The sequence below is a fragment of the Lolium rigidum genome, chromosome 3, assembly GCF_022539505.1.
Source record: "Lolium rigidum isolate FL_2022 chromosome 3, APGP_CSIRO_Lrig_0.1, whole genome shotgun sequence".
Classification (NCBI taxonomy): Eukaryota; Viridiplantae; Streptophyta; class Magnoliopsida; order Poales; family Poaceae; genus Lolium; species Lolium rigidum.
This window is the reverse complement of record NC_061510.1, coordinates 261,467,735-261,494,351: the sequence shown is the minus strand read 5'-3', so window position 1 is coordinate 261,494,351 and position 26,617 is coordinate 261,467,735. Positions and strand designations below refer to the sequence as shown.

At 47.2% G+C, this 26,617-nt stretch overlaps 1 protein-coding gene across 1 annotated transcript in view; it reads right to left on the bottom strand.

The window, feature by feature from the left end:
• Positions 1–863: 863 nt before the first annotated feature.
• Positions 864–26,617, bottom strand: part of LOC124696448 (tetratricopeptide repeat protein 27 homolog) — a 32,888-nt gene continuing 7,134 nt past the window's right edge. The window contains exons 7-20 of the mRNA XM_047229176.1: positions 26,395–26,484; positions 15,378–15,469; positions 15,193–15,291; positions 15,033–15,110; positions 14,441–14,525; positions 14,284–14,342; positions 14,134–14,203; positions 13,151–13,242; positions 12,273–12,335; positions 12,136–12,202; positions 11,336–11,551; positions 11,140–11,259; positions 2,645–2,797; positions 864–1,340 (exon numbers count right to left, since the gene is read on the bottom strand). Of these exons, the coding sequence (XP_047085132.1) occupies positions 1,257–1,340; positions 2,645–2,797; positions 11,140–11,259; positions 11,336–11,551; positions 12,136–12,202; positions 12,273–12,335; positions 13,151–13,242; positions 14,134–14,203; positions 14,284–14,342; positions 14,441–14,525; positions 15,033–15,110; positions 15,193–15,291; positions 15,378–15,469; positions 26,395–26,484 (1,368 nt within the window). The 3' untranslated portion in view covers positions 864–1,256. The remainder of the gene's footprint in view (positions 1,341–2,644; positions 2,798–11,139; positions 11,260–11,335; positions 11,552–12,135; positions 12,203–12,272; positions 12,336–13,150; positions 13,243–14,133; positions 14,204–14,283; positions 14,343–14,440; positions 14,526–15,032; positions 15,111–15,192; positions 15,292–15,377; positions 15,470–26,394; positions 26,485–26,617) is intronic.

Genomic DNA, 26,617 nt, shown 5'->3' with positions numbered 1-26,617 from the left:
GGCATGTACATCACGGACGCTAACAACAGGCGCCAGGATCAGATTCCCGGCCGTTTTGCCGATTTCCTTGCCGATCCCAGGAAACAAGCTGGCGTCGACACGAAAGTAGGAGTCGGGCGCTCCACCTTTTTTTCTGCATGCGCTGGCTATGGGCACTATTCAGGTCGAAAGAGAAACACGGAAAATCTAGTACAGGCGCTAATTTAGCAACTAATTTCGCCGGGCGCTTAGTATTCTAGCGCTGGAGCATGGGGCGTTTAATTGACTACATTAGAGCTCTTAATTAGCGTTTCTCGTTGGAGTTCTGGGCACTTAGGTGAAATTCTAACTTCCGGACATATTTTTTCCTCACACAAGCGTCCATATTAGCGCCTACCATTGTACATGCTCTTATAGGAGCGCTTATAAGCACCCCTGCGCTATGGGTATGTACAACCTGAAGGCTGAAGCGCTTATAGGAGCGCTTAGGGAGAAGATTATCCTAACGTCTGGCCACGCGTTCTTTGCTACGACGGAAGCCTCTAACTGAGCCGCTAAGCATGATTTTTTTTTTCCGCTGGACAGCGCCCCGATCGTTGGGAAAAAACGATCTGAACGGAGTAAATCATAGAGCGGCCGACATAAACTCAAGCCTCAACGCAAGGAGCAAACCTACAATGCAATGAAGCAAAACTGCCAGGATTTATATTCCCTAGCGTCTGCTGCTAGCGCTTCCATTGTAGATGCCCTAAGGCGCCTCACCAAACATTGCAACTCTCATGTAAAAAAAAAAACATGAAACTCATTACACGTTTAACATCACCAACGGTACGTAGTTGATCGATGCGGCAGCATTAGTTTTAATTTAGCTAGTCGATATGTTCTGCCTTGAATGTCTCTGTGCTCATTCAGGGTTCCGGAAAAAAGGCTATGTAGTTCGTTTGGGGTTCAGGGCTGCAGGCAAGTAACTCAGAAGGTGCATTCGGAAAGTAAAAAATACAGAAAGAAAACACGTGTGAAAAGTTTTATTTGTGCTCCTTCCAAGAATCATCTAGGTGCCGACTCGAGAATCGTGTTTGGCTAGCCCATTCTTTGACACGGCGACCTGATTCCATTAAACTTGTTTGGTAGCACGGCTGGAAATCGCATACCACGTGATTCCGGCCACCCTCCACCTTGAAGACCGCGTTACCAGAACACTACGAGTGAATCGAGCAACGAATCGTGCGAATCCTCCGCCATATCGGTCCCCTCCGCTCGTTGTTTTCTCTGTAAGTCTAGGTAGCACCAATCAGGTCTTGTAATTCAGCAAGGCACTCATCAAGTTCTTTATACTCCTCTGTACCTACGAAGTCCATTGCCTGCATAACATAAGATCTTACAGTTACTTGTTTTGGGGAAGGAAATGAAACATAAGATAAGAGCAGCTGATGTTCTCAATATTTAGTATCAGTTTAAAATCCTCAACTCGCAGTAGCGAGATAAATAGGCCAGCTACTATAAATAGCGTGGCTTTCTTTTCGTCGTGTCAACTCGCAGGTTGCTGATGCTATGTGTTCCACATGTCCATAAACTAAGCTTTGTAGTTGAAGATAACTAAACTCTACATCCTTGCCTTCACTCAGGAATTAAGAGTAAATATTGGAAAACCACAACTGTTGAGGTATCCACATCACTTCACCACCAATCTATGGGCAGCCTGTGTCTGAAAGCTGAGATCTCACACTTGGGGGCTCTTAACAGCCTTACTGACCGCTTGCTCCCATATGTCAGCGCTGACGAGGCAGAGAAGCACCAACGAGTATAAGGCGGATGGATGGATGGATAAATCATGGTTTGAGCCTGGTCTAGCCAGTATAAGGCGCAACCTCAGAAGTCGCTCAAACTCAGTTCAGCCCACTTCACCTTTCAACTCAACCAATTACAAAGCAAATCTCCAGTGGGGATCGAACCCTCGGTCCTCAAATTTTAAAAAGTGTGGAGTGAAAAACATAAACAGCGGCTGAATTTCAGTTGTACATGCAAACTGCCAAACCAGGTTGATAGCAGCACAATCTATCGTAGTCATCGTAACAGCATGATCCTACACTGTAGGACAGCACAAAGCAATGATCCTATGCGCCGTACCATCATTGGTGCCATTGCTTTGAACCACACCTCAATGCTTAGTGGTGTTCACACTTCAGATGGACTTGTTTGAGAGGTGCTTCAGTTCCTTTGCTACTCACCAAACATTATCCATTCTTCACCGCTCCATTATGGGGTGCTCGGATGAGGCGGACAGCAGTAACAACGGCGGCAACCCGAAAGCTTTCTTGCAAGAAAAACAATAGCAGGATGGCGAGAAGGGCGCGTGAGAGCATGCTCTATACCAGCTGATCAGCCTCAACTCGTGCTGCGTTCATCTGCTACATGGCTGAGTTACAGAATGTTTCTTTGCCACGTCAGCATTGAAATGTGGGTGCGGGTGGTTACAAAGGCTGTGAAGAGCCCAAGGGGTATGATTTGGGTTTCCGACACACAGTCCACTATCATGCATGGTGGTTATATGAACTTTCTTTTTCAAAAGTAGCTGTTAAGCGATATAGGTGCTGGAATGGTTAAGATTTTACGATTTTTCCTCAAGAACTAGACATAGTGGGCAGTGAAACCAAAAGTCAGGTACCTGTTTCAAGGAGCTTTTAAGATGCATCTCAGCTAACAATAGTTTACGTTTGCTTCCAGTCGTGGAAGAAATTTCCATGTAGACCTTGCAAAGCTGCAAAGAAACTTGAGCAAACTTCGTGAACTTCTTATAGTCATGAAATAATTCTGATCCCTGTGAGGACAACAATCACTAAGATGATGAGAAAAGATAAGGGGTAACAGAACACAAACAATACGAGACACAGGCTGTTATAAGTAGAAAGTAACAACAATGAAATAGGATTACCTGGAGTCAACAAGAAAATAACAGTCAACTCTTACAGCATTCAAATTTTCAAATACTTTTTGTACGAACTAATGGCTATTGTATCCATCAAAGTCAGTGCTACTTATAGATAGTGGACATATACATCTAACATTAAGGGAGCAATTCAATATTTGCCCAGTACAAATGTGTGTACCTTACGTGAATAATCACATACCTGCAATTGCCTAAGCAGCCTACTGGATAGAAATATATGTACCTTGGTCAATAAGAGCCTCGGGGATGGAGTTGTGGATGTCAAGAGGCAAGGGGACCGGATGATCCTTGTCAAGCTGGTTGTTGGGGACTTAGTCCTCAATGTTATCAGCGCGTATGCCCCACAAGTAGGCCACAATGAGAGCACCAAGAGGGAGTTCTGGGAAGGCCTGGAGGAATTGGTTAGGAGGGTACCTATTGGTGAGAAGCTCTTCATAGGAGGAGACCTCAATGGCCATGTGGGTACATCTAACACAGCTTTTGAAAGGGTGCATGGGGGCTTTGGCTATGGCATCAGGAACCAAGAAGGAGAAGACGTCCTCAGCTTCGCTCTAGCCTATGACATGGTCGTAGCTAACACCCTCTTTAGGGAGAGAATCCCATCTAGTGACGTTCAGTAGTGATCTACACTCTAGCCAGATTGATTTTTCTCTAGAAGAGAAGACAGACGCGCCTGCATTGATTGTAAGGTGATACCTGGAGAGAGTGTTGTCCCTCAACATAAGCTGGTGGTTGCTGACTTTCGCTTTAGGATCCGTGTCCAGCGGGATAAGCGCGCCAAAGTCGCTAGAACAAAGTGGTGGAAGCTCAAGGGTGAGGCATCCCAGGCTTTCAGGGAGAGGGTTATTAAGGAGGGCCCTTGGGAGGAAGGAGGCGATGCAAACATGATGTGGACGAATATGGCGACCTGCTTGCGGAAGGTCGCTGTAGAGGAGTTTGGGGTGACTAAGGAAAGTAGAAGGGAAGCTAAGGATACCTGGTGGTGGAACGATGAGGTCAAGAAGGTTATTAGGGAGAAGAAGGACTGTTTCAGATGCCTATATCTGGACAGGAGTGCAGCTAACATGGAGAAGTACAAGGTGGCGAAGAAGGCTGCAAAGCGGGCGGTGAGTGAAGCAAGGGGTCGGGCGTATGAGGACCTCTACCAACGTTTGAACACGAAGGAAGGCGAAAGGGACATCTATAAGATGGCCAAGTTTAGGGAGAGGAAGACGAGGGATGTCAATGAAGTCAAATGCATCAAGGACGGAGAGGATCAACTTCTTGTGAAGGATGAGGCGATCAAGCGTAGATGGCGGGAGTACTTTGACAACCTTTACAATGGAGAGGTTGAGAGCTCTACCATTGAGCTAGACGAATCCTTTGATGATACCGGCATGTGCTTTATGCGACATATCCGGGAGTACGAGGTTAAGGAGGCGTTAAGGAGGATGAAAGGAGGCAAGGCGATGGGTCCCGATGGTATCCCCATCGAGGCGTGGAGAGGCCTTGGAGACGTAGCGATAGTATGGCTAACTAAGCTTTTCAACCTCATTTTTCGGTCAAACAAGATGCCCGAAGAATGGAGGCGGAGTATTTTAGTACCAATCTTCAAGAACAAGGGGGAGTTTCAAAGTTGTACTAATTACCGTGGAATCAAGCTGATGAGCCATACTATGAAGCTATGGGAGAGAGTCATTGAGCACCGCTTAATAAGGTTGACAAGCGTGACCAAAAACCAATTTGGTTTCATGCCTGGGAGGTCTACCATGGAAGCCATCTTCTTGGTACGACAACTGATGGAGAGATACAGAGAGCAAAAGAAGGACCTTCATATGGGTTCATTGATTTGGAGAAGGCCTATGATAAGATACCTCGGAATGTCATGTGGTGGGCCTTGGAGAAACACAAAGTCCCAATAAAGTACATTACCCTCATCAAGGATATGTATGATAATGTTGTGACAAGTGTTCGAACAAGTGATGGCGACACTGATGACTTTCCAATTAGAATAGGGCTACACCAAGGGTCGGCTTTGAGCCCTTATCTTTTTGATTTGGTGATGGATGAGGTCACAAGGGATATACAAGGAGATATCCCATGGTGTATGCTCTTTGCGGATGATGTGGTGCTAGTCGATGATAGCCGAACGGGGGTTAATAGAAAGTTAGAGTTGTGGAGGCGAACTCTAGAATCGAAAGGTTTTAGGCTTAGTAGAACTAAAACTGAATACATGAGGTCAGTTTCAGTTCTACTAGGCACGAGGAGGGAGAGGTTAGCCTTATGGGCAGGTGGTACCGGAGAGAGACACTTTTCGATATTTGGGGTCCATGTTGCAGAAGGATGGCGATATCGATGAAGATGTGGGCCACCGAATCAAGGCTGGTTGGATGAAGTGGCGCCAAGCTTCGGCGTACTCGTGACAAGAGAGTGCCACAAAAGCTAAAAGGCGGAGTTTCATAGGACGGCTATCCGACCTGCGATGTTGTATGGCGCGGAGTGTTGGCCAACGAAGAGACGACATATCCAACGGTTAAGTGTAGCGAGAGATGCGCATGTTGAGATGGATATGTGGCCACACAAGAAAGGATCGAGTACGAAATGACGATATACGGGAGAGAGTTGGGGTAGCACCGATTGAAGAGAAGCTGGTCCAACATCGTCTCGGATGGTTTGGACATATCCAACGGAGGCCTCCGAAGCGCTAGTGCATAGCGGACGGATAAAGCGTCTTCGAGAATGTTAAGAGGGGTCGTGGTAGACCAAACTTGACATGGGGGGAGTCCGTTAAGAGAGACCTGAAGGTTTGGAATATCGACAAAGATTTAGCCATGGACAGGGGTGTGTGGTGTTGAATAATTCAGTGCAGTGCTAGTGTAGAACTTGTTTTTCGTCATACATAGGCAGGCTAGCTGCAGTAGTTTCAGTTTCAGACTAGGTTCAGTTAGCCGTTTTGATTTAGTCAATTTAGACTTGGTCTAGCTTAGTTGCCTTGGATGCTCGTGGGGATGGGCACGACTTATTCATGCAGCTAACTTGTAGGGGTGATGGATCTGAGCGGTAGTGGGATGGCACTGCCCTGTAGGCTCGGGTGTTGATCCTATTTTCTAGCTTTTCAGTTGTAAGCAGAAAGAATAAGAGTCAGAGAGGAATACAGAAAAGTTGCAAGTTTTTACGCAATACAAAATACTTGAGTCAAGTCGTCAGTTGGTATCAGAGCGAACCTAGGAGATGTCAGCAGGGCGGCAGACCGATCCGACGCCACCTCCGCTCAACCAGCAGCGCGCCGCTCCGACGCCACCTCCGCTCAACCAGCAGCGCGCGTCGCAGACCCCTCCTCCGGCAAACCAGCGACGGCGCTCGCTGAGCCGGGGACGGAGCAAGGCACGACATGGCGGCGGCGAGGTCGTGGTTCAACGGGAGGTGATCCGGGAGGTGAGTGCCGGCGGCGGCAGCAGCGGCGCGGGCCTTGTCTTCCCGATGCTCAAGCGCGGCGACTACACCAACTAGGACATGGTCATGGAGGTGAACATGCAGGCGGCATCGCTGTGGGACGCGAACGAGGACGTCGCGATCTCTCGCCGGGAGGACAAGCAGGCCCTCGCGGCGCTGCTGCGGTCCACGCCACCGGAGATGCACCCGATGCTGATCAGGAAGGGCAGCGCCAAGGCTGCATGGGAGGCCATCCGCGTTCAGCACCAGGGCACCGATCGCGTGCGCGACACTCGCGTGCGACGGCTCAGAACCGAATTCAAGTCGATCGTGTTCAAGCCCGGTGAGCTGATCGAGGACTTCGGCATGCGCATCTCCACCCTGGCAGCGACACTGCGCTCCCTCGGCGACGCCTGCAACGACGAGAAGGTAGTGCGAAAATTCTTGTCTGTGGTTCCACGCTGCTTCATCCAGATCGCATTCTCGATGGAGACGCTGATGGACCCAGCCACCCTCACTGTCGAGGAGGTTGTGGGCCACCTGCGTGCTGTTGAGGAACACCTTGATGGCGAGCCGGGCGGCACGAACGCCGGCGACCAGCTGCTGCTGACGGAGGAGCAGTGGGAGGCGCGCAAGAAGCCCAGCGGCGGGAGTGCTGCTGGTGCTGGCGGTGGGCGTGACCGCGGCTAGGGCTCTGGCTCGCGGAAGACCACTCCACCTCCAAAGAAGGGCACACCACCGTCCGGCGGCGGCGATGATCCTAATCGCGAGAAGTGTCACTACTGCAGCAAGAAGGGACACTGGGCCCGGGAGTGCAGGAAGAAGCAGCGCAACGAGGCGGCGGCAGCCCACCTCACGCAGCATGAGGACGACGAGGAGCCTGGCCTCCACATGGCCACTGTCGTGGAGATTGTCCATGCCACGGCAGCCGGGCCAGTCGTGCCTGGTCCAGTGGTGGACGCCTCGCTGCTGACGGGGGAGCACGTCTTCCTCAATGAGGAGCGTGCACGCGTCGTGCTCTGACGTGCGCCAAACGACGTCGACCCCGCCTGGTACCTCGACACGGGGGCCTCAAACCACATGACTGGTGACGAGGCTGTCTTCGCGGAGCTGGACCGCGCCGTGTCAGGCAAGGTGCGGTTCGGGGATGGCTCCGCCGTCGACATCTGTGGGCGCGGCACCGTCTTGTTCGCCATCGACGACGAGCGGCATCATGAGCTCGCAAACGTCTACTGGATACCGAAGCTGAAGTCCAGCATCGTCGGCATCGGCCAGCTGGACGAGCTCGGCTTCCCCACTCACGTCGAGCACGGTTTCATGACGGTACGGGACCAAGACAGGCTGCTGATCGCCAAGGTCCCGCGCACCAGGAACAGGCTGTACATAGCACATCTGAAGATTGTGCAGCCTGTGTGCCTGGCGGCGCACACCGGCGACGAGGCCTGGCGCTGGCACGCGCGCTTCGTGCACCAGAGCTTCGACAGCCTCCGGAAGATGTCCAAGACAGACATGGTGCGCGGGCTTCCTGTGGTCGACCACGTCGAGCAGCTGTGCGAGGCATGCATCGCTGGCAAGCACGCCGTTCCCGGCTGCAGCAAAATTCCGTGCCACGGCGCCCCTCGAGCTCGTACACGGTGATCTGTGCAGGCCTATCTCGCCACCAACGCACGGAGGGAAGAAGTACTTCCTCCTGCTCGTCGACGACTTCAGCCGTTTCATGTGGATGATCCTGCTCAAGTCCAAGGACGAAGCAGCAACGGCAATTCGCCGCTTCCACGCAGAAGCGGAAAAGGAGTCACGACAGCCACTCCGAGTGCTTCGCACGGACCGCGGCAGCGAGTTCACTGCGGTGGACTTCGCTGAATGGTGCGCCGATCGCGGCGTCCAGCGGCACCTCACTGCCCCCTATTCTCCTCAACAGAATGGGGTAGTGGAGAGGAGGAACCAGACGGTCGTCGGTGCCACGAGGAGCATGCTCAAGGCCATGTCCGTGCCTGCAGAATTCTGGGGAGAAGCTGCAATGACCGCTGTGTTCGTGCTGAACAGATCGCTGACAAGAACCCTGGACGACAAGACTCCATTCGAGGGCTAGTACGGCCGTAAGCCAAATGTACACGTCCTGCGTGTATTTGGCTGCAGGGCCTACGTGAAGGAGACGAAGCTAGGACTCAAGAAGCTGGACGACCGCTCACGGCCAATGGTGATGATCGGCTATAAGCACGGGAGCAAGGCCTATCGCCTGTATGATCCAGCAAGGAAGAGACTCGTCGTCTCCAGGGACGTCATCTTCGACGAGAGTACCAGCTGGGACTGGGGGGAGCACGGCGGCGGCACATCCACGCTCACTGTCGAGAACTGGACCATGCCGATGCCGGCATCAAGCGTGCCAGCAATGCTTTCGTCCCCGGCTCCAACTCCTCCGTCTTGGGCCACATCCGTGGCTGATGGACCATTGAGCCCAGTCATGCCCACGACTGCGAGCGAGTTCCAGCCCGTCCGCTTCGTGTCTCCACCAGCTGAACGAGACGAGGACAACCTCGACGCTGGAGTCGACCCAGACGGCACCCACCGCTACCGCCGCGTCCTCGATCTGGTTGATCCCGACACGCAGAATCCAGGGCGGGCGGAGCGCCTCCTACTCACTCCCACTGGCGAGCCGTCGACGCTCGCCGAGGCAGAGGGCGATGAGGACTGGAGGCTGGCGATGGTCGACGAGCTGGCCTCGATCGAGCAGAACTCCACCTGGACGCTGGTAGACCTGCCGCTGGCCACATGCCAATCGGCCTAAAGTGGGTCTACAAGCTGAAGAGCGACGCCAACGGCATCATCCTCAAGCACAAGGCCAGGCTCGTTGCAAAGGGCTACGTCCAGCGGCCGGGGATCGACTTCGATGAGGTCTTTGCCCCTGTCGCACGACTGGACTCGGTCAGGCTTCTGCTCGCCGTCGCTGCTCAATTCCAGTGGCAGGTACACCACATGGATGTGAAGACAGCTTTCCTGAACGGGGAACTGGGCGAGGAGGTGTACGTGAGCCAGCCACCAGGATTCATCGATGGCAAGAACAACAGCAAGGTTTTGCGCCTCCACAAGGCGTTGTATGGACTTCGCCAGGCCCCACGCGCCTGGAACACCAAGCTCCACGCCGTCCTGGTGTCGCTCGGGTTCGAGCGGAGCGCCTCCGAGCACGCTGTGTACACCCGTGGCAAGGGCAAGTCGCGGCTGCTGTTGGGGGTCTACGTCGACGACCTCGTCATCACCGGCGCATGCACCACGGCGATCTCCGATTTCAAGCTGCAGATGTGTGACAGGTTCAAGATGAGCAATCTTGGCCTGCTCACTCTGTACTTGGGCATCGAGGTGTCACAGAAGCCCGACCACATCACTCTTAAGCAAAGCGCATTCGCTGCCAAGCTCCTGGAGTAGGCAGGAATGGCGGATTGCAATGGAGCACAGGTGCCGATGGAGCCAAGGCTGAAGCTGTCCAAGCAGAGTTCCAATCCACCGGTCGATGTCACACTCTACCGCAGCATCGTCGGTATCCTCCGTTACCTGTACACACGAGGCCCGACATCAGCTTCGCCGTCGGCATGGTGAGCCGCTTCATGGAGGCGCCCACCACTGAGCATATGAGTGCGGTCAAGCACCTACTCCGCTACGTCGCTGGGACGATGGACATTGGCTGCTCCTACACCTCAGCACCGGGTGGAGCTCATCTGATCGGCTACAGCGATGCAGACTTGGCCAGCGACATCGATGACAGGAAGAGTACCTCAGGCACACTTTTCTTCTTCGGTGATTGTCTGGTGTCCTGGCAGAGCCAAAAGCAGAGGGTTGTGGTGCTATCATCCTGCGAGTCTGAATATATTGCAGCAGCGACCGCAACTTGTCAGGGAGTCTGGCTAGAGCGTTTGCTCGGTGATCTGCTAGGGACTGATCCTCTGGTCGCCGATCTACATGTGGACAACAAGTCCGCAATTCAACTCATCAAGAACCCAGTGTTCCACGACCGAAGCAAGCATATTGAAGTGCGGTACCACTACATCAGGAACTGCGCTGAGAATGGCACCGTCGTGGTTCAGTTTGTTGGCACTGAAGATCAGCTCGCAGATATCCTTACAAAGGCTCCGGGTCGTGTACGTCTCCAGGTGCTCCGTGAGAAGATCAAGGTCGCCAAGGTCCAGTAAGCGCACTGCATCTGCCTTAAGGGGAGATTGTTGAATAATTCAGTGCAGTGCTAGTGTAGAACTTGTTTTTCGTCAGACATAAGCAGGCTAGCTGAAGTAGTTTCAGTTTCAGACTAGGTTCAGTTAGCCGTTTTGATTTAGTCAATTTAGACTTGGTCTAGCTTAGTTGCCTTGGATGCTCGTGGGGATGGACACGACTTATTCATGCAGCTAACTTGTAGGGGTGATGGATCTGAGCGGTAGTGGGATGGCACTGCCCTGTAGGCTCGGGTGTTGATCCTATTTTCTAGCTTTTCAGTTGTAAGAAGAAAGAATAAGAGTCAGAGAGGAATACAGAAAAGTTGCAACTTTTTACGCAACACAAAATACCTGAGTCAAGTCGTCACGTGGAAGTTAGCTATCCACGTTCCGGAACCATGACTTGGCTTCGAGATTTTATGGGTTTCAACTCTAGCCTACCCCAACTTGTTTGGGACTAAAAGGCTTGGTTGGTTGGTTGGTTGGTTGGTTGGTATAATTATAACATTAAAACATATATAAACCAAAAAGGAAAGAGATAAAAGAGTATACAATCATATTAAAACATTTGTTCATTCGGTGTGGACTTAGTTTATGAACCTGGAGATATTGAACTTGCGTGAACAAAGCATTAGAACATTTCGTGAGGTTGCCCTTGCTTTTCTGGCATCTAGCATGTAATCCCCATATCTCCGGATTGCTAGCCCCACTTTTTACAATCTACAAACACAACCAATCTGATAAACTGCAGATCAATGTGGGCATAAAGATGAAAGCCAACTAGTAGCTTACGAACCTGCTCAAGGATGTTGCCAATTATATCAAACAGTTGACTCGATTGCCTGGTCTCTTTATTTGAATCATCTGAAGTGTTACCTACGGATTTTTCATCTTGAGTATCATTCAGATGTGTACCTTGTTCTTCGAGGGTGGTCATCACCTTGTCCAATAAATCAACATTGAAGTGCTTGTTGAAGGACAAATTTAATACCATTTTGATAGCTTCAAGTGTCTGCACAGGATACTATGCATTATTTTATGTCATTCTACAACACATTATATCTGGCGTCTAGGCCTGAGATATTCAGATATTCAAATGAGAGAACATGTCCATCCCACAGGGAGACATGGAGGAAAGCTGTCTACTTCATGAGATTAACAAACTTGGTATAATATGGACATCTAGATAATTACAAAAATAGATAAGAAACTACTCCCGCCACTGGGTGAAGTCAAAACTGACTTGCTGCAATGCTCTCCTCGTGGCCTTTGGAAACTTGGCTTGTATTATCATACTTACAGATATGTAATGGTTTTTTTTTTCCTTGTTCAGTGTAATGCCATTTGTAAACGATGGTACTCAACAGGTTAATAGTAGTATAGTACAAACCTATTTACTTATTTAGATATATTATACTAACAGCAGGGTTCTCATGTGCTCTATTCCCGTCAACAAAAACAAAATATGAGTAAGGAGTATAAAGTCAGGATCAGATCACATACAGGTGGGTGTACTGATGTGTGTGACCAGCTGAAATTATAACTGCCACCTTCAACTGAGAAATCTAGAAGTCTTGAGATCAATATATTTCTTACCAGTTGAATATTGCCTGTGTCCAAAGCAACCTTACTGTAATTTTCCCAAAGTTCCCAGCTAGTCCTCCTATAAATGATTTAATTTTAATAAGAAACAATTTGCTTAAAAAACATATGTAATAGGAGGTGATACACACTTGAATTTAACAGCCTCCCTGAATGCCTGGACTGACGCTTGACTCTTTCCTCTAATCATGTGCCTGGAAAATTGACTATATTAGATAATGATAAGAGAATCTTGTGAGAAAAAATAACCCTTGATTAGGATTTAATCTAGTAGGTTTATTTATTGTCATTAGTAGTACTTAATCAAGATGTAAACCTAAGAACTAAGCTATGGTAGCATTAGCAAACTTTATTTTGTCATCTTGGTTAGTACTAGTGGGCTGTCAGGTCCAAACCGAATTACCTATGTACTGATCTTGTATCCTATATACCACTATGCAATACAAGGACTGCGGCCTTTGCATCACACGTAAACAATCTAGCCACCTACCAGCGTACAACAGGAAGAAAGAATTTCCAACAAATCTATGTTACAAAAATCAAAATTGTGTTGGTTTCATAATAATCAAAATATCACGAGTATTTCTTGACTCAACAAGTACACAAAACCAAGAAGAGTGGTTATTCCTTCTCCGGAACATGTAACCCCACCTTAGCATTACATCTTATGTAGCAGCTTTGACTTGCATGTTGGTACACTATAATTTCCAAATAAGCCTATACACGAGTCACTCTGTGCATCTTTTATGGAAGCTGGTTATTCTTAGACCAAGATGCAACATAGTACTATCCAATAAGGTGAACATGTCAAAATGAACATTGTTCTGACGCTAGTTTGACCTGGTGAACTGAAGTGTTCAATTGAAATAAAGAAACATCAACAGTGCAAAGGGAGGGAAGCGAAGTGCAACTATGAGGTGAATGAAATGAAATACGGACCCCAGGACACCTGAAGCCATCACCACTACAACATAGTAATGAAGGAATAAATATAGAAGGGTGAGCATACAGGCATCCTATATTGTTCCATGCTTCTCCATTTTCAGGATCTATCTGCACAGCACGACTAAAAGCATCCACAGCCTTCTCAAGATCTTTATCCTGTATGAACAAAACAAGACAACAGCTGATGCATGTTCAACTTGGCTTTTTTTGCAAAAATGAATATAAAGAATGTTCATCTGTTATGATATGAGCAACCAAATATATTGAAGCACCTGCAAAGGAAAAATGCACACACGATGAAATGTACACAATTATTACGGTGGACAGAAGTTCGCGACCAGGCAGAGGATAAATTGTGAGAACAGAAAAACATGTTGTCTGTGGGCACAATCAACATTAAGGCAAGCACTGCATTGACTAGCCCTGCAAGATGTCAATTTTCCAACTCAATTTTTCTATCGCTTGATTCAGAGACATATAACCTAGCATATACATGGGCTTACCCTAGACTTTCCCTAAGCTACACATACAAAGTATATAATTCTAACAGAAGAAACCTTCGTCTGGCATTTTCGCGGATTATGATAATCCCGTTTGCCTAACCAGCATCTGCCTATCTTACAGATTAGTTAACAAAAAATCCTGTTTTCGTGGCTATTTTTGTGCAGCAGGTCATAAAATATGTTCGCAAGTCCTCTCTCATTCATCATAGCAAAATAACTATAAAATAGAATTATCTCATGATGCATGTCCCAGTTGATGCCACTGGCAAAGAAAAAATAATTGTGCAAGGGCAGAAATACTATAATATGTGTCATGGGATCTAAGACAATAATTCAGAGCACAATGAGGGGCGTGGGAACCTAAATCAAAGTAAGAAATTGCACAGTACTTGGTATATACTCCCAACAGACAAATCTCTGATAGTAGAAGAATACATTCTTGTAGTGACTTACTGAATAATCACATATCCATATTACCCGGCAAAATATATTTATATATAGGTAGTAAGCAAACATCCATACAAAATTGTTTCAAAAAAGTTACCTTCCATGCGGATGTACCATAGGCAAACCAACCATCTGGATGCAACGAATTCAATGCCAATGCAGATTCCCTGCCCAAAGCTCTAAAGTAAGTGATTTTCAAGCAAGTAACAACTGTAAACATACATGTAGCTTAAATGTATTCTTTTACCAAAAAAATTTGGATGCATAGAAATCATTCTTGTTGTACGCACTACGAGCCAGAGAGCGCTACACCGGAAGACAAGAGAATGTAAGACCACTTCCCATAAAATTATGCACTAGTAACACAACAAGAGGCTGGTGAGCAAAACAAGAGAGAAGAATACCAGAGCTCGAGCGGATTTTTTATTTGAGACTTCCAATGCTTTCTTATAATGATCGTCGTTATTTGTAGCATCACCAAGTGAACACCTAAATAAAAATAAAGCTATTCAACAACAAACAGAAATTACCTATTTGGTGCCAAGAGAAATACAAAATAGCACAAGCTTGAGCAGAATCATCCCACATGGAAATAACCCTAAGTTACCAGAAAGGCGCACATGACTGCATGGCACAACGACAGGACATGGAGCAAGATGACGACAGAATGAAGCAAAGAGAGGCCACCAAGTCAAGGATGGATCCATGGGGATGACTGGTGCATGTTTTCACTTCCCACTTGTGGGGTGACTGATGCACGGTTAGAAAAGTATCTATAAAGTGCATAAACAGAGACACATCTGCCACCGTACTAGTAATAATATCATTTCGGTTCTTTTTTGTAGTGGAAAATCAAGAAAAAAGAATAAATACAAAAGCTGATTTAAGCATAGCAAACTCTGGAAGAGGGGATGAAAAATATTATCTGCAACTCTTATTAAAAATATAATATATCCCACCTAAATAAATCCAAAATAATCTCCAAGATCTACTTACCATAATCTTGGGTCATTGGGCGTAATCAAGAGCCGAGTATTTATTAGACTAACTGCATCCGCAAGTTTGCCCGATAATCTGCCAAATAACAAAGACTAAGTTATTACAGGGCGGTTTCAGCTGGAAGAACTTGAGCTACTTTGCACATGGAAATTCATACCGATAGCAATAGATGAGATTATCCCACAATTCGAGATCTTTGAAAACGTTCAGAGCTTCTCCAAGTAAACCACAACTTATCAACAGTTCCCCATATTCTCTGAGTTCACAAGGTGCAAAATAAGTCACATTTAGTGACTAGGGTTACTGCAATATGTAAGAAGGCTTGGGCATGTCAATGCATACTTTCTTAATGCAGGGAGAGTCGGCATATGGACTCCAAAAATCAATCTGGCTCTTTCTGAAGCCACAGGAAATTCTTTGCTGATATCTTCAACCTAAGGAATGCATCAAGTTTGCATGTTAGTAGCAGCATATGCATATGTATCGAACATATTAGCACAGAGACAAATACTTTGCCATAACTTCTTTGGAATAAGATCCAGCACTTGTTATGATCAATGGACTAACACTCAGACAAATCTAATCTGGTCATACTTGGTGGTCCTAATTAATACATGCACTACCTGACCTATAGTAGTTTGAGCTAAGTAGTTTGGCATACAGTAGTTTGCACTACATGAAACTACATTAGTATATTATCTTAACAATAATATCATCAAAGAAAATACAGTAGTTTGAGCTAAGTAGATAGTATTTTCAAGGAAATTTAAATGTACCAAATGTCACAAGTTAAGACATGGAAACATCCAATTCTTTTTGTGTGCTTTAACACTTTTGTGGTCCTAATTATCTGGTCATACTTGGTGGTCCTAATTAATACATACACTACATGACCTATAGTAGTTTGAGCTAAGAGCATCTCCAGCCGCGTTCCCCAAAGCGTCCCCCAAACCGCGCCGGATTGAGCGTTTGGGGGACGTGTTTTGTTCGTGCCGCCTTTGGGGGACGTCGCTCCCCAGCCGCGTCCCCCAAACGCCGCCCCAAATGAATTTTGGTGCACGAAAATAAAGGTTTTCATTCAATTTTGATTATATATTACAAAGTTTGAATGAAAACGGCTAGATTTCATCTAAACCTACACTACTGACCGCCCAGCGGTGCGTTCGACGGCCCCGCCCCGTCGTCGCCTCCCCTACGCCGCAGCTCCTCTCCTTGCGTTCGGCGTTGGCCCGACGGCTCCGTTCCCGCCGCGCGTCCTCCTCCGCCCTCCCCTGCTGCGCCGCCTGGAGGGAGAGCTCGATGGCGCGTAGAATCTGCTCCTCTTCGCGGGCACGGGCGTCGTCCTGGAGCTTCTTCTCCGACTCGAAGGACTCGACGGGCGCGTGTTGCTGATCGGCCGTCTCGTCCGGGTGCGGCCCGTCGTCATCGGACCACTCGAACTCGTCGTCGTCGTCGTCCTCCACCTCGGTCTCCTCCGCCTCGGCCTCCTCCTCCTCCATTGGCGCATCGTCCTCCACATCTGTTGGCGCCTCCATCATCGCCGCCGCCAACACGTCGGCCTCCGCCGCCAACCGGTCTGCCCGCCTCCCCGGATCGCCGCCGGCGCCGCCTCCCGCTGCCGACGCTCCTCCGCCGCCGGCTGCCGGCGGTGCTCGATCGACTCCCGCCGATCTCGGTGACGGCGCATCCCGCTCGAGCGAGCCGGCGCCGGCGCTCGTCGGCCCACCGCTGCTCCATCTCCGCCCGGTACCGGCACCGTCGCGCCTCCTGTCTCGTCGAGGCGTCGGGACGCCGCAACGGTGGCGTCCCGCCGCTCCGCCACGCCGCTGCCGCCGCGGCCTCGCCGGCAGCGGGGCCATGGGCGCGAACGCCGCCGGATCCGCCGCCTGCGCCGCCTCCCGCTGGCTGGCGGGCCTCGTCGTCGCATTGCCTCCCACCACTTCCGACGGTGTGCACGCCATCGCTCTTCCCGGGCCGCTGCCGAGGGGTCGGTGTCGACCTGCGTTTCGGGACCGCAAGTGGAGGAGACGGCGGTGGAGGGAAGTGGCCGGCGCGGGGCGGTTCGCCATTGCCACTAGTGGTGGAGGAGACGGCGGTGGAGCGATGAGGGCTGTGTTTGTTGCCGGCGGGGTGTGGTGGCTACCATTGAGCCGGGAGACCTTTTATAGACGCCGGCGTCGGGAAGAAAGCGCGGGAACAGGCGAGAAGAGGCGGGAAGATCGCGCGGGAACGGGCGGTGGCGTGCGAACGCCGGCGACGCGTGGAGGCTGCGCAGCACCGACGAGACGTCTCGCCCGCCCCTCCGTCGCCATTAAGGCAAAGATGCCGCCGTGTGTCACCGCGCGCGAATAACTTCCGTCGCGAGGTAGGCGACGGTTAGGGTTAAAATTAACCGTGCCGGCCGACGGGTCGGCCCCGCCACTCCCCGCCTCGCTTTTCGTTGTGTCCGGCGTGCCCGGAGCGTCCCCTGTGGGACGGGGACGGGCTCGGGGCGCCGGACACCGTATGGGGGCGCGCCGGACAAAAATGGGCTTTGGGGGATGCGGCTGGAAAGGTTTTTTTGTCCGGGGCGCCCCAAATCTCTTTGGGGGACGCTTTGGGGGACGCGGCTGGAGATGCTCTAAGTAGTTTGGCATACAGTAGTTTGCACTACATGAAACTACATTAGTATATTATCTTAACAATAATATCATCAAAGAAAATACAGTAGTTTGAGCTAAGTAGATAGTATTTTCAAGGAAATTTAAATGTACCAAATGTCACAAGTTAAGACATGCAAACATCCAATTCTTTTTGTGTGCTTTAACACTTTTGTGGAACTTCAGTTCCCGTCCCAATGTGGAAAAAAACTTTGGTCTTATGGAGAATCAAAATTTAATTTATTTCTCAGGGCACAATGTGCTCTTGGTTCATGGAAATTTATAAGTGCTCGGAACACATGAGTTCATCTGAGTCTCTAGGATACAAGGGCATCTCCAGCGGCCCGACCCATTTCGTACAGCAAAAGTGACAGTTCTGGTCTGTTCGGGTCGTGTCCTCCCCATTGTCTGCAGCCAAACCTTTTGTTAGACAATCAGCGATCTGTTGCCCTCATAGTTGATATTGATAATTCTAGCATCTAACTTCTCTTTAATGAAGAATCTGTGAATCTCAATGTGCTTTGTCCTATCATGTTAGACTGGATTGTTTGCTATGCATATTGCTGACTTGTTAAAACACCATATGTTCAAGTGTCCAGCCTTCAACTCACTCAGAAGGTTTCTTACCCATAGCCTATGTTGCAGGATTAGTCCCATAGGTACCATATATCGATGCAGGATACTGCACCAAGACAGGGATACACAAGAAAACATGTGGGATATCCCGTATTTTTGAATTAAAATAAAGAAAAAAATCAAAATTCGGCCAGGACACGCAGGTGATACCTCAGGGATACTACGGCCGGGCCTGTTGCATGTACCATTCGATCCAAAGCCCACCTCAAGGAAAGGAAACTACTCCTTCAGATCACCACAAATGAAAAAAGATTAGGTCATTTCATTAACATTAATTTTCTCATCCTCTATAATATTGGTTACTGGCCGTGATTTCTAATGAAATTATGCATATACTCGCCGTATCCCGTAAGTCTATTTCAGAAAATGCCATTTCGCTGTATCGATGTATTCATATCCCCGTACCATGTAACATAGCTAATAGCATCTCACTTAATCCTAAAGACATGGCTATGCTGCTTCTGTAGTTGATCTTGATACTAGTGGTTGTTTTTTGCTTCTCCATGTTACCAAGTTAACCCCAACAAATACACAATAACTAGAGGTTGACCTTCTATCATCTAAACAGCTTGCCCAGTCGGCATCACTATAACCATCAACTGTTAGATGTCCATTTGCTTCAAACCATAACCTTTTTTGTGGAGTTCCTTTCGAATATCTTAGAATTCGATGAACAACGTCCATGTGCCTATTTCTTGGCTCATGCATATATCTGCTCACTACACCGACTGCACATGCAATATCTGGTCTTGTGTGACACAAGTATAACAATCTTCCCACCACTTTCTAATATCACTCCTTGTCTATGAGTTCGCCACATTGAGATGTTACCTTTTAATTTTTATCGATGGGTGTTGGAGCTGCACGGCATTCCATCATCCCCATATCACTGAGAAGGTCCAAGATATACTTGTGTTGTGATAGAACTAGTCCCTTCTTTGACCTTGCCACCTCTATTCCAAGAAAGTATCTAAGTTGCCCTTTGACTTCAAAGGCTTGGCTTAGACAATTCTTTACCCTTGTTATTTGTTATTTCTGCTACATCATCTCATGTGATTTTTGAGCTGAAAACTGTAGGGGAGGCACCAACAGTAATTTTTATTAAAAAAAGAATAATATGTACAAGTTAGAGGAAAGGAATGTACAAAAGGGCTTAGGCCAGGGCATAGCCCAAAGGAACTATAGAGCGTCTAGCCAGGCTAAAAGGGGGGATTTGAGATCATCCTTCATTCTGATTCTGTAAGAAAGGAGGAAGAGGTCCCTTTTGAAAGAAAAGGTCCAAGCTCTAACAGAAGGTGCTTCATTATCAAAAATATGACCATTCTTACGCTTCCAAATATTCCAGCAAGCTGTGGCAAAAACTTCAAAGAACAAAGGTTTTCCAAAGTTGCATCTAGTTGTTGTAATCATCTGGAGGAATTCAAGGCTGTCATTGATCATGATGTTAATTTTTTCCCAACATTGCCTACTGAAGGTACAGCTCCAGAAAAGATGATCCCTGGTTTCCAACAAACTGTTGTCACAAATTGGGCATAGACCATTGTCTTCGAAAGTGTAGCTTTTCCTTATGAGCATATCCTTCGTGTTTAGTCGGTCATTGGCAAGGAGCCAGAAGAAAGATTTTATCTTTGGTGTGCATTTAGATTTCTAGATCCAAGGAGAGAAAATTGGAGCTTGAATGTGCTCAAAGTTCAATTTGTAAAACTTGTCGGCAGAGAAATGATTGCCCCAGCTATAAGACCAAATGTCATTACCATCCGCATTCCGAGCAGACCTTGTTTGTTCGATGAGGTGGTTCAATTCATGGAATTCCTCAAAAGCTTGGTTTGATAAAGGAAGGTGGAAATCATCAATGGGATCACTCAGGTCAAGTATGTTCTTCACTGAGGAAAGCATCAATAGAAATCATCTCATGTGATTATAATGTCATCCATGTAGACGGCTAGAATTGTTATTTTCTGATTTGAATGTCTATAGAATACAGTTTGGTCCCCATTACACTGTCCATATCCCATCTCGCACACAACTCTTCTAAATCGATCAAACCAAGCTCTAGGAGATTGTTTTAATCCATAGAGCGACTTCTTTAGCATGCACACTTTACCTTCGGTTTTAGCTTATGCTAGGCTCGGGGGAATCTCCATGTAAACATCTTCTTGCAGATCACCATGTAGGAACGCATTTTCACAGGCCATCCAAAGTTTGTTGCACATGAGACTTGCCACAGGTGTGAATGTTTCATCATAGTCAATTCCGTACGTTTTACTCTATTTTACAGTATAGACGCATTTACAAATGACTGCATTCTTTCCTCTAGAAAGAGTAGTCAATTCCCAACAACGCCTCTAATTCTTCTTTCATAGTTACAAACCACTTCTGATCCCGCTTGGCTGCCCTCCAATCTCTTGGAATTGCAAGACGCAACAAATGCCTTATATGACGGGGATAAAGGTTCATATGATAAATAGTTAGTGATGTTGTGTACCAAGCCATATCTATCGATTTATTTCAAGGTAGCTGCTCTTGTCCCCTTAAAGCAATAGGCAAATCTAACAATTACATTGTATTGCCAGCGGACCTCAAGAAAATCAGCCTCAACAACCGTAACTCCCCCTACGGTTGTTGTTCCCCTTGTTCTTCTGCATGGTGCTCCACCTATTCTTCTATCCATGGTCTCCGTGAGTACACACAAAGATCGTGCTCTTCATTTGGCTTTGGCCAACTTCTAGCATGTGGCAATTCTGGTAGAACAAGTGGTAAAGACCCAACAATCAGAGGTTGTTGAGGTTGTTACTTCACCCGAGGAGAGATGTTGTTTCTTGCACTGCCGCCACTTGCACTCTCCCTCTCTTCACCAACAATATTCAGTGGCTGGTCAAGCCCTTCAAATATAGCACTCAAATCTGTTTTTTCACAATAAAAGGGGTCATATTCTTACAAATGTGTGCCACTTCAGAGGTACTCCAACATTTATATCCTTGTTGTCCAGCAGGATAGTCAATGAAGATGCACTTAATAGCTCTAGGGTCAAGTTTTGTCATTGAGGGCCTGTGATCACGAACAAAGCAAGTGCAGCCAAACACCTTGGGAGGAACCACAAACTTGTTCTCTCCTAGTAATAGTTCAGAAGGATATTTCATATCTAGTATTCTTGAGGGCATACGATTGATAAGAAATGTAGAAGTCATCAAGTCATCACTGCCTCACTCCTCCATAGGAAATGTGGAACATTCATGGTATACATCAATTATCGAGCCACTTCTAAAATGTGGCAATTCATCCTCTACCACTCCATTTTGAGGTGAAGTGTCTAGACATGATGTCTGATGTAGAATACCATGATTAGAAAGGAACCCAACAAACTTCTTGTCAATATATTCTGTCCCATTACCTGATCTGATCATTTGGACCTGCACCTTGAACTGGGTTTTAACATATGCATAGAAATTTTAGAAGCAGAAAGCACTTCGTCCTTATGCTTCATAAGGTACACCCAAGTCATTCGAGAATAACAGTCAATGAATGTCACAAAATACTTCATCCCCCTGATAGGGGAAATAGGACATGTCCACATATCAGAATGCACAAGCATAAACGGGAATATACTTCTGAGTCCCTTACTCACATAGGTGTTTCTGGTATGTTTAGCATACTCACATGCTTCACACTTAAGATTGGTCTTATCAACTTCACTCATTACATCTGGAAAGACTTTAGGCATTTTATCAAAAGCAACATGTCCCATTCTACAATGATGCATCATAGCAATTTTCTCCTTCTCCAGCAGTGCTGCAACTAGTGCTGAACCTCCTAGTTTGCATGATTCATCATGGTCCATGTACCAAAGGCCTCTACGCCTGGTTCCGGTTCCAATCTTCCTTCCACTCGGCCTCTCATGTACAAAGATTACGTATCTATCAACGATTACACGACGACCTATTTGATCAACCAGTGCACTTAGGAAATGCAGGTACGTGTAGGACTGATGATAGCTTAATATTTCTTGTGCACTGAACAACTCAACTCTAGTTCCTTTGATTGGCTGGGTTGTACCATCAACAGTCTCAATCATCAACAGTCTCAATCATCAACAGTCTCAATCGTGAAATTGCTCAAACTATCATCCTCTCTCTGGAAGAGGACCAGCTTATCTGGAAGTATGAATCGAAAGGGGTGTATTCCTCTAAATCTTTGTATGCTATCATCAATTTTAGAGGGGTTCAACCAGTTTTCCTGCCTGCTGTCTGGGACTTAAAAATCCCACCTAGAGTGCAAATCTTTCTTTGGCTGTTGTCCCAAAACAAAATCATGACTAGGGATAATCTTAGGCATAGGGGTATTCAAAAACCTTTGTATTGTGAGCTTTGTAGTGAATTAGAATCTGTTAAACACCTGTTCTTTGACTCGCTCGATATCTAGGTTGCTTTGGTCTGTGGTGCAAGAGATTTTTGGTGTAGAAATTGTTGATTACTTATCCCTTGCATCAAAATAGCTATGCAATAAAAAGTTTGAGCAGTTAAATGTTGTCTCATCTGCAGTTATATGGTGCATTTGGAACAATAGGAACCATTTGGTGTTTAACAGGAAAACTTGGTTGTCCATGAAACAGGTGTGGGGCTTACTTCTATCATATCTAAGGATCTGGCAGGTTCCATTCAAACACCTGGAATGGGATCTGGTGGAAAAATTCAAATGCGCCCTGGTGAGAAGACTGAGAACGGTGCCATCGCCGATGCCGGATCGAAATGCACTTCGTTCGATTGGATCTCGACTCGGAAGTCGTCCACGGCTTCTACCCATCAAGGGCGTGCCTCGGAGAGCCTACCTGTCGAAGCACCGGAAGAATCGGGCAACATACATGTGGTGATCCGATGACATGGTCCAGGTGTGGTGAGGAGGTGCTTTAGTGCTTTAAAAACATAGTGTAGCTGGGCTTATCCGCTTCTTGGCAAGTTGGGATCGGATGCTCGTTTGATGACCTGTCCTCTTGTCTAGAGCTTTTCGATATGTTTCTTAAGACCCTCAGCTTAGCTGATGGGCTGGATCTCTTTAGCTTTTTATTACTATGTTGTTAAAACGCTATGTGTTTCATTTTCTATAATGAGAATGGAGCTGGGGAGCGCTCCCTGTTTGTCTAAAAAAAACAGTCTCAATAGTTTCTTGATGCATTGGAGTGGCTAGCCTATATGATTCGAACTCTCCAATGCTACCAACAACATGTTTGGATGCTCTAGAGTCTAGTATCTATTCTAAATCTAATCTATGCATAGATATAGAGGTACTTTTACCTTCATCCAAGTAGACAAACTAGGCAAAGTGCCCAAAACTTGCATCTATTTGCTGCTCTCCCATCTTGACTTCACTTTGGCTTGAACTAGATTGTCCTTGCCCTTCATCCATGGTTGTCATGTTTGCTCTAGCACTAAATTGATGGTTGGAATACCCTGCATTCCTGCCTCTAACCCCCTCCCCCTAAATTTCCTCGGCCATACTCCCTTCCACAGCCACGTCTTGGAGCAGGACAGTTATAACTTAGATGCCCTTTTATTCCACAGTTGCAGAAATCACGTGTCCCGTGCTTATCTGACACATAGCAAGTTGGTTTAGGTACTAGCTCCACTTTCTCCATTTGTTTCAGCCTAGTTCCTTCTTGTGCCATGGCTGCAATTGCCTCTTCCACTTGAGGAAGATGCAGATGCATCAGCGCAGCCCTCCTCCCCACAAATGCAAGATTTAGTCCCTTAAAAAATTTCATCACCCTTGTGTCCTCAATCCACTTCTCCACTGCCACACATTCAGAATGAGGCATCCCCAAGGGGGCAAGGTGATCCAGATCTGCCCATGCACGTCTCAACTCTCTCACATGTCATTACTGATTTCTCACCTTGAGTCAAATCATGTATTGTGTCTTCAATTTGGGGGACCAACATGCCATTTCCCTTGCCCGAATACATCTTTGACACGACATCCCATACCTCTGTTGATGTGGAAAGAGCATCCACTGATGTCATGTTGCAACGGTGCAACAGCACGTGTCAAAGAATTCAACAACCAAGTGAGAACTAGTGAATCTGTAGCATTCCATTTCTTCCATTCATGTCCCTCCTTTTTCTTTTTCTTCGGGCTCAAGAACCTTTCCTAACACGTACCCTTCCATCGACTTCGTCCTTAGAATCAGCATCCCCCTCCTGGACCAACTCAGATAACTTCCAACCCCATCGAGCTTGATCGTATTTGGCATGAGCTCAAGCTTATACTACATCTCCCCATGTGGGGTTGCCTGCCCCCAGAAATAGCAGAAGATGCCCCATCTGTTGTCTTTGCACCAGCAACTTGGCCAGCTTGTCAAGCACCTTGGCCATGGCTAGATCGTCCCCCATCTCCAATCACGGCAACACAACTTCACCACAAGCACCACTGTGTTCAACCTCCTTTGGATATGTTGCCGCGAGATCCCGCACGGCCCCATGCTTGCTCTTTAGAGAAGCCACAACAGGAACACCATCATCATCACCCTGATTGTCGCTGGCACCACCACCACCGCCGTTGGTGGCTCTGATACCATGTAGAAGAGGAAGAGTGGCTAACCTTTGGGGCAGCAGCCAGCAGCTGCTATGTTCTATCTTAGGGTTTCTTACAGCAGCTTATATACCATCCCATGCCACTTGGGCTAATGGGCCACATGGGCCAGAACAGGTAGCCAGACCCTAGATAGGATGCAACCCATACATTGTCAAACAACATTATTCATTGATGGAAAACGCCATTTATATGGAGAAACAAGAGGAAGAACATTATGCATTCATCTAATTTAAAAACTAGTACGCAGGCTTCATCGCCTGGGCTGGAGCCCGTGCTGCTAGATGGCAGCCCCCTATTTTTCCTCGTCGGTGTCAAGGGTGACGATGCCGGCGAAGCGGCCGTTTGGTTGTCAGGTGTGTCCGAGGACTAAGCGGGGCACACACGAGTGGTCCGTGGCGCTTGCGCCCCAACGCATTCCCATCCCAAATTTGGGCTTGAAATGGGTAGGTGTGGATGCCTCGACCCATTTGTGTCGGGCCACTAGGCTGGTTTTTCCCTGTCCATGCAAACCAAAATGGACCGCTTGGGTCTGTTTGTGTTGGACCGTTGAAGATGCCCTAACCAAGCTCATGAACTGCCCATCCGCAAACCACCCTACATGTTACAAATAACACCATAGATATCCAAGTGTTCACAAAGCTCATGTTACAGGTCGAAAGGCGTCTCATGATCTACCAATGACAAGCATCACACCAAGATGACACCAGGAGATTAGTTAATAAGGTTCGGCGAACACGCCTGCATTCCCGAGCATGACTTCATGCACTCTTCCCCATGGATACAACACTGACCGCCTAATGTTATTTGCCATCTTAAGTTACAACGTGTGGTAGAGATCTTTAAAAAAGGAATTGATTGAGACTTTAATATGTTGCGCATTCTTGGACACATCACATCGTCCAAATAACATGCTTTAATAGTTCCACCACCACCTTCGTTGGTAAGTATAAAAACTGTAGTGAAGTGTATAAGTGAATTGTACTAGCACTTTTCAACATTTTGGACTTTTGGTTCCGTTGGCTAGTGCATGAAGCTTGACATGGTATCAGAGCTCAGGGTCTCGAGTTCTAGTCCTGGCTTTTGCTATTTATCCTAAAATTGTTGTTGCTGCCCTCTTTATCCGCGTATATGCTCATTCATACGTGTGCTCTTCTTCTATTCACGTGTTGACTTTCTCTTCTCCCATCACACATGAGAGGGGGTGTCGTGAAGTGTATAAGTGAATTGTACTAGCCCTTCCAACAGTTTAGACTTTTGGTTGCGTTGGCTAGTGCATGAAGCAAAGACTACAAAGCCAATGTAAACTGCTAAATCGAATCTTTACTATCATTAAGAGAATAAGTACCAATGATGATACAGAGTATGAAGGAACTGAAGACAGTCTGGTAACAAAAAAGCAGAATCTATAAAGAGCTGAAGAAAAAAAATTGTTCTACAAAGATGAATGTAGTATATCTGCAACATTTAGGAATTTCAGTGTAGGGAAATGATATTGCACTTACCAAATTCTCCATCAGTAACAGTGCACGCTGTTTTGTTCGACTGCGAGTGGACTCCCACCTAATACGCAGAACATCACACAAGCTCCTGACCTGAATGAGACAAAGAGCAGATCTGAGGTAACTGCAGTTAAATATTTTACTGATTTTGGTTACGATTTCACTTACAATATGTCTACAAAATTAGTATAAAGATATATGACATTGAAGTATTTTGCAAGACAAA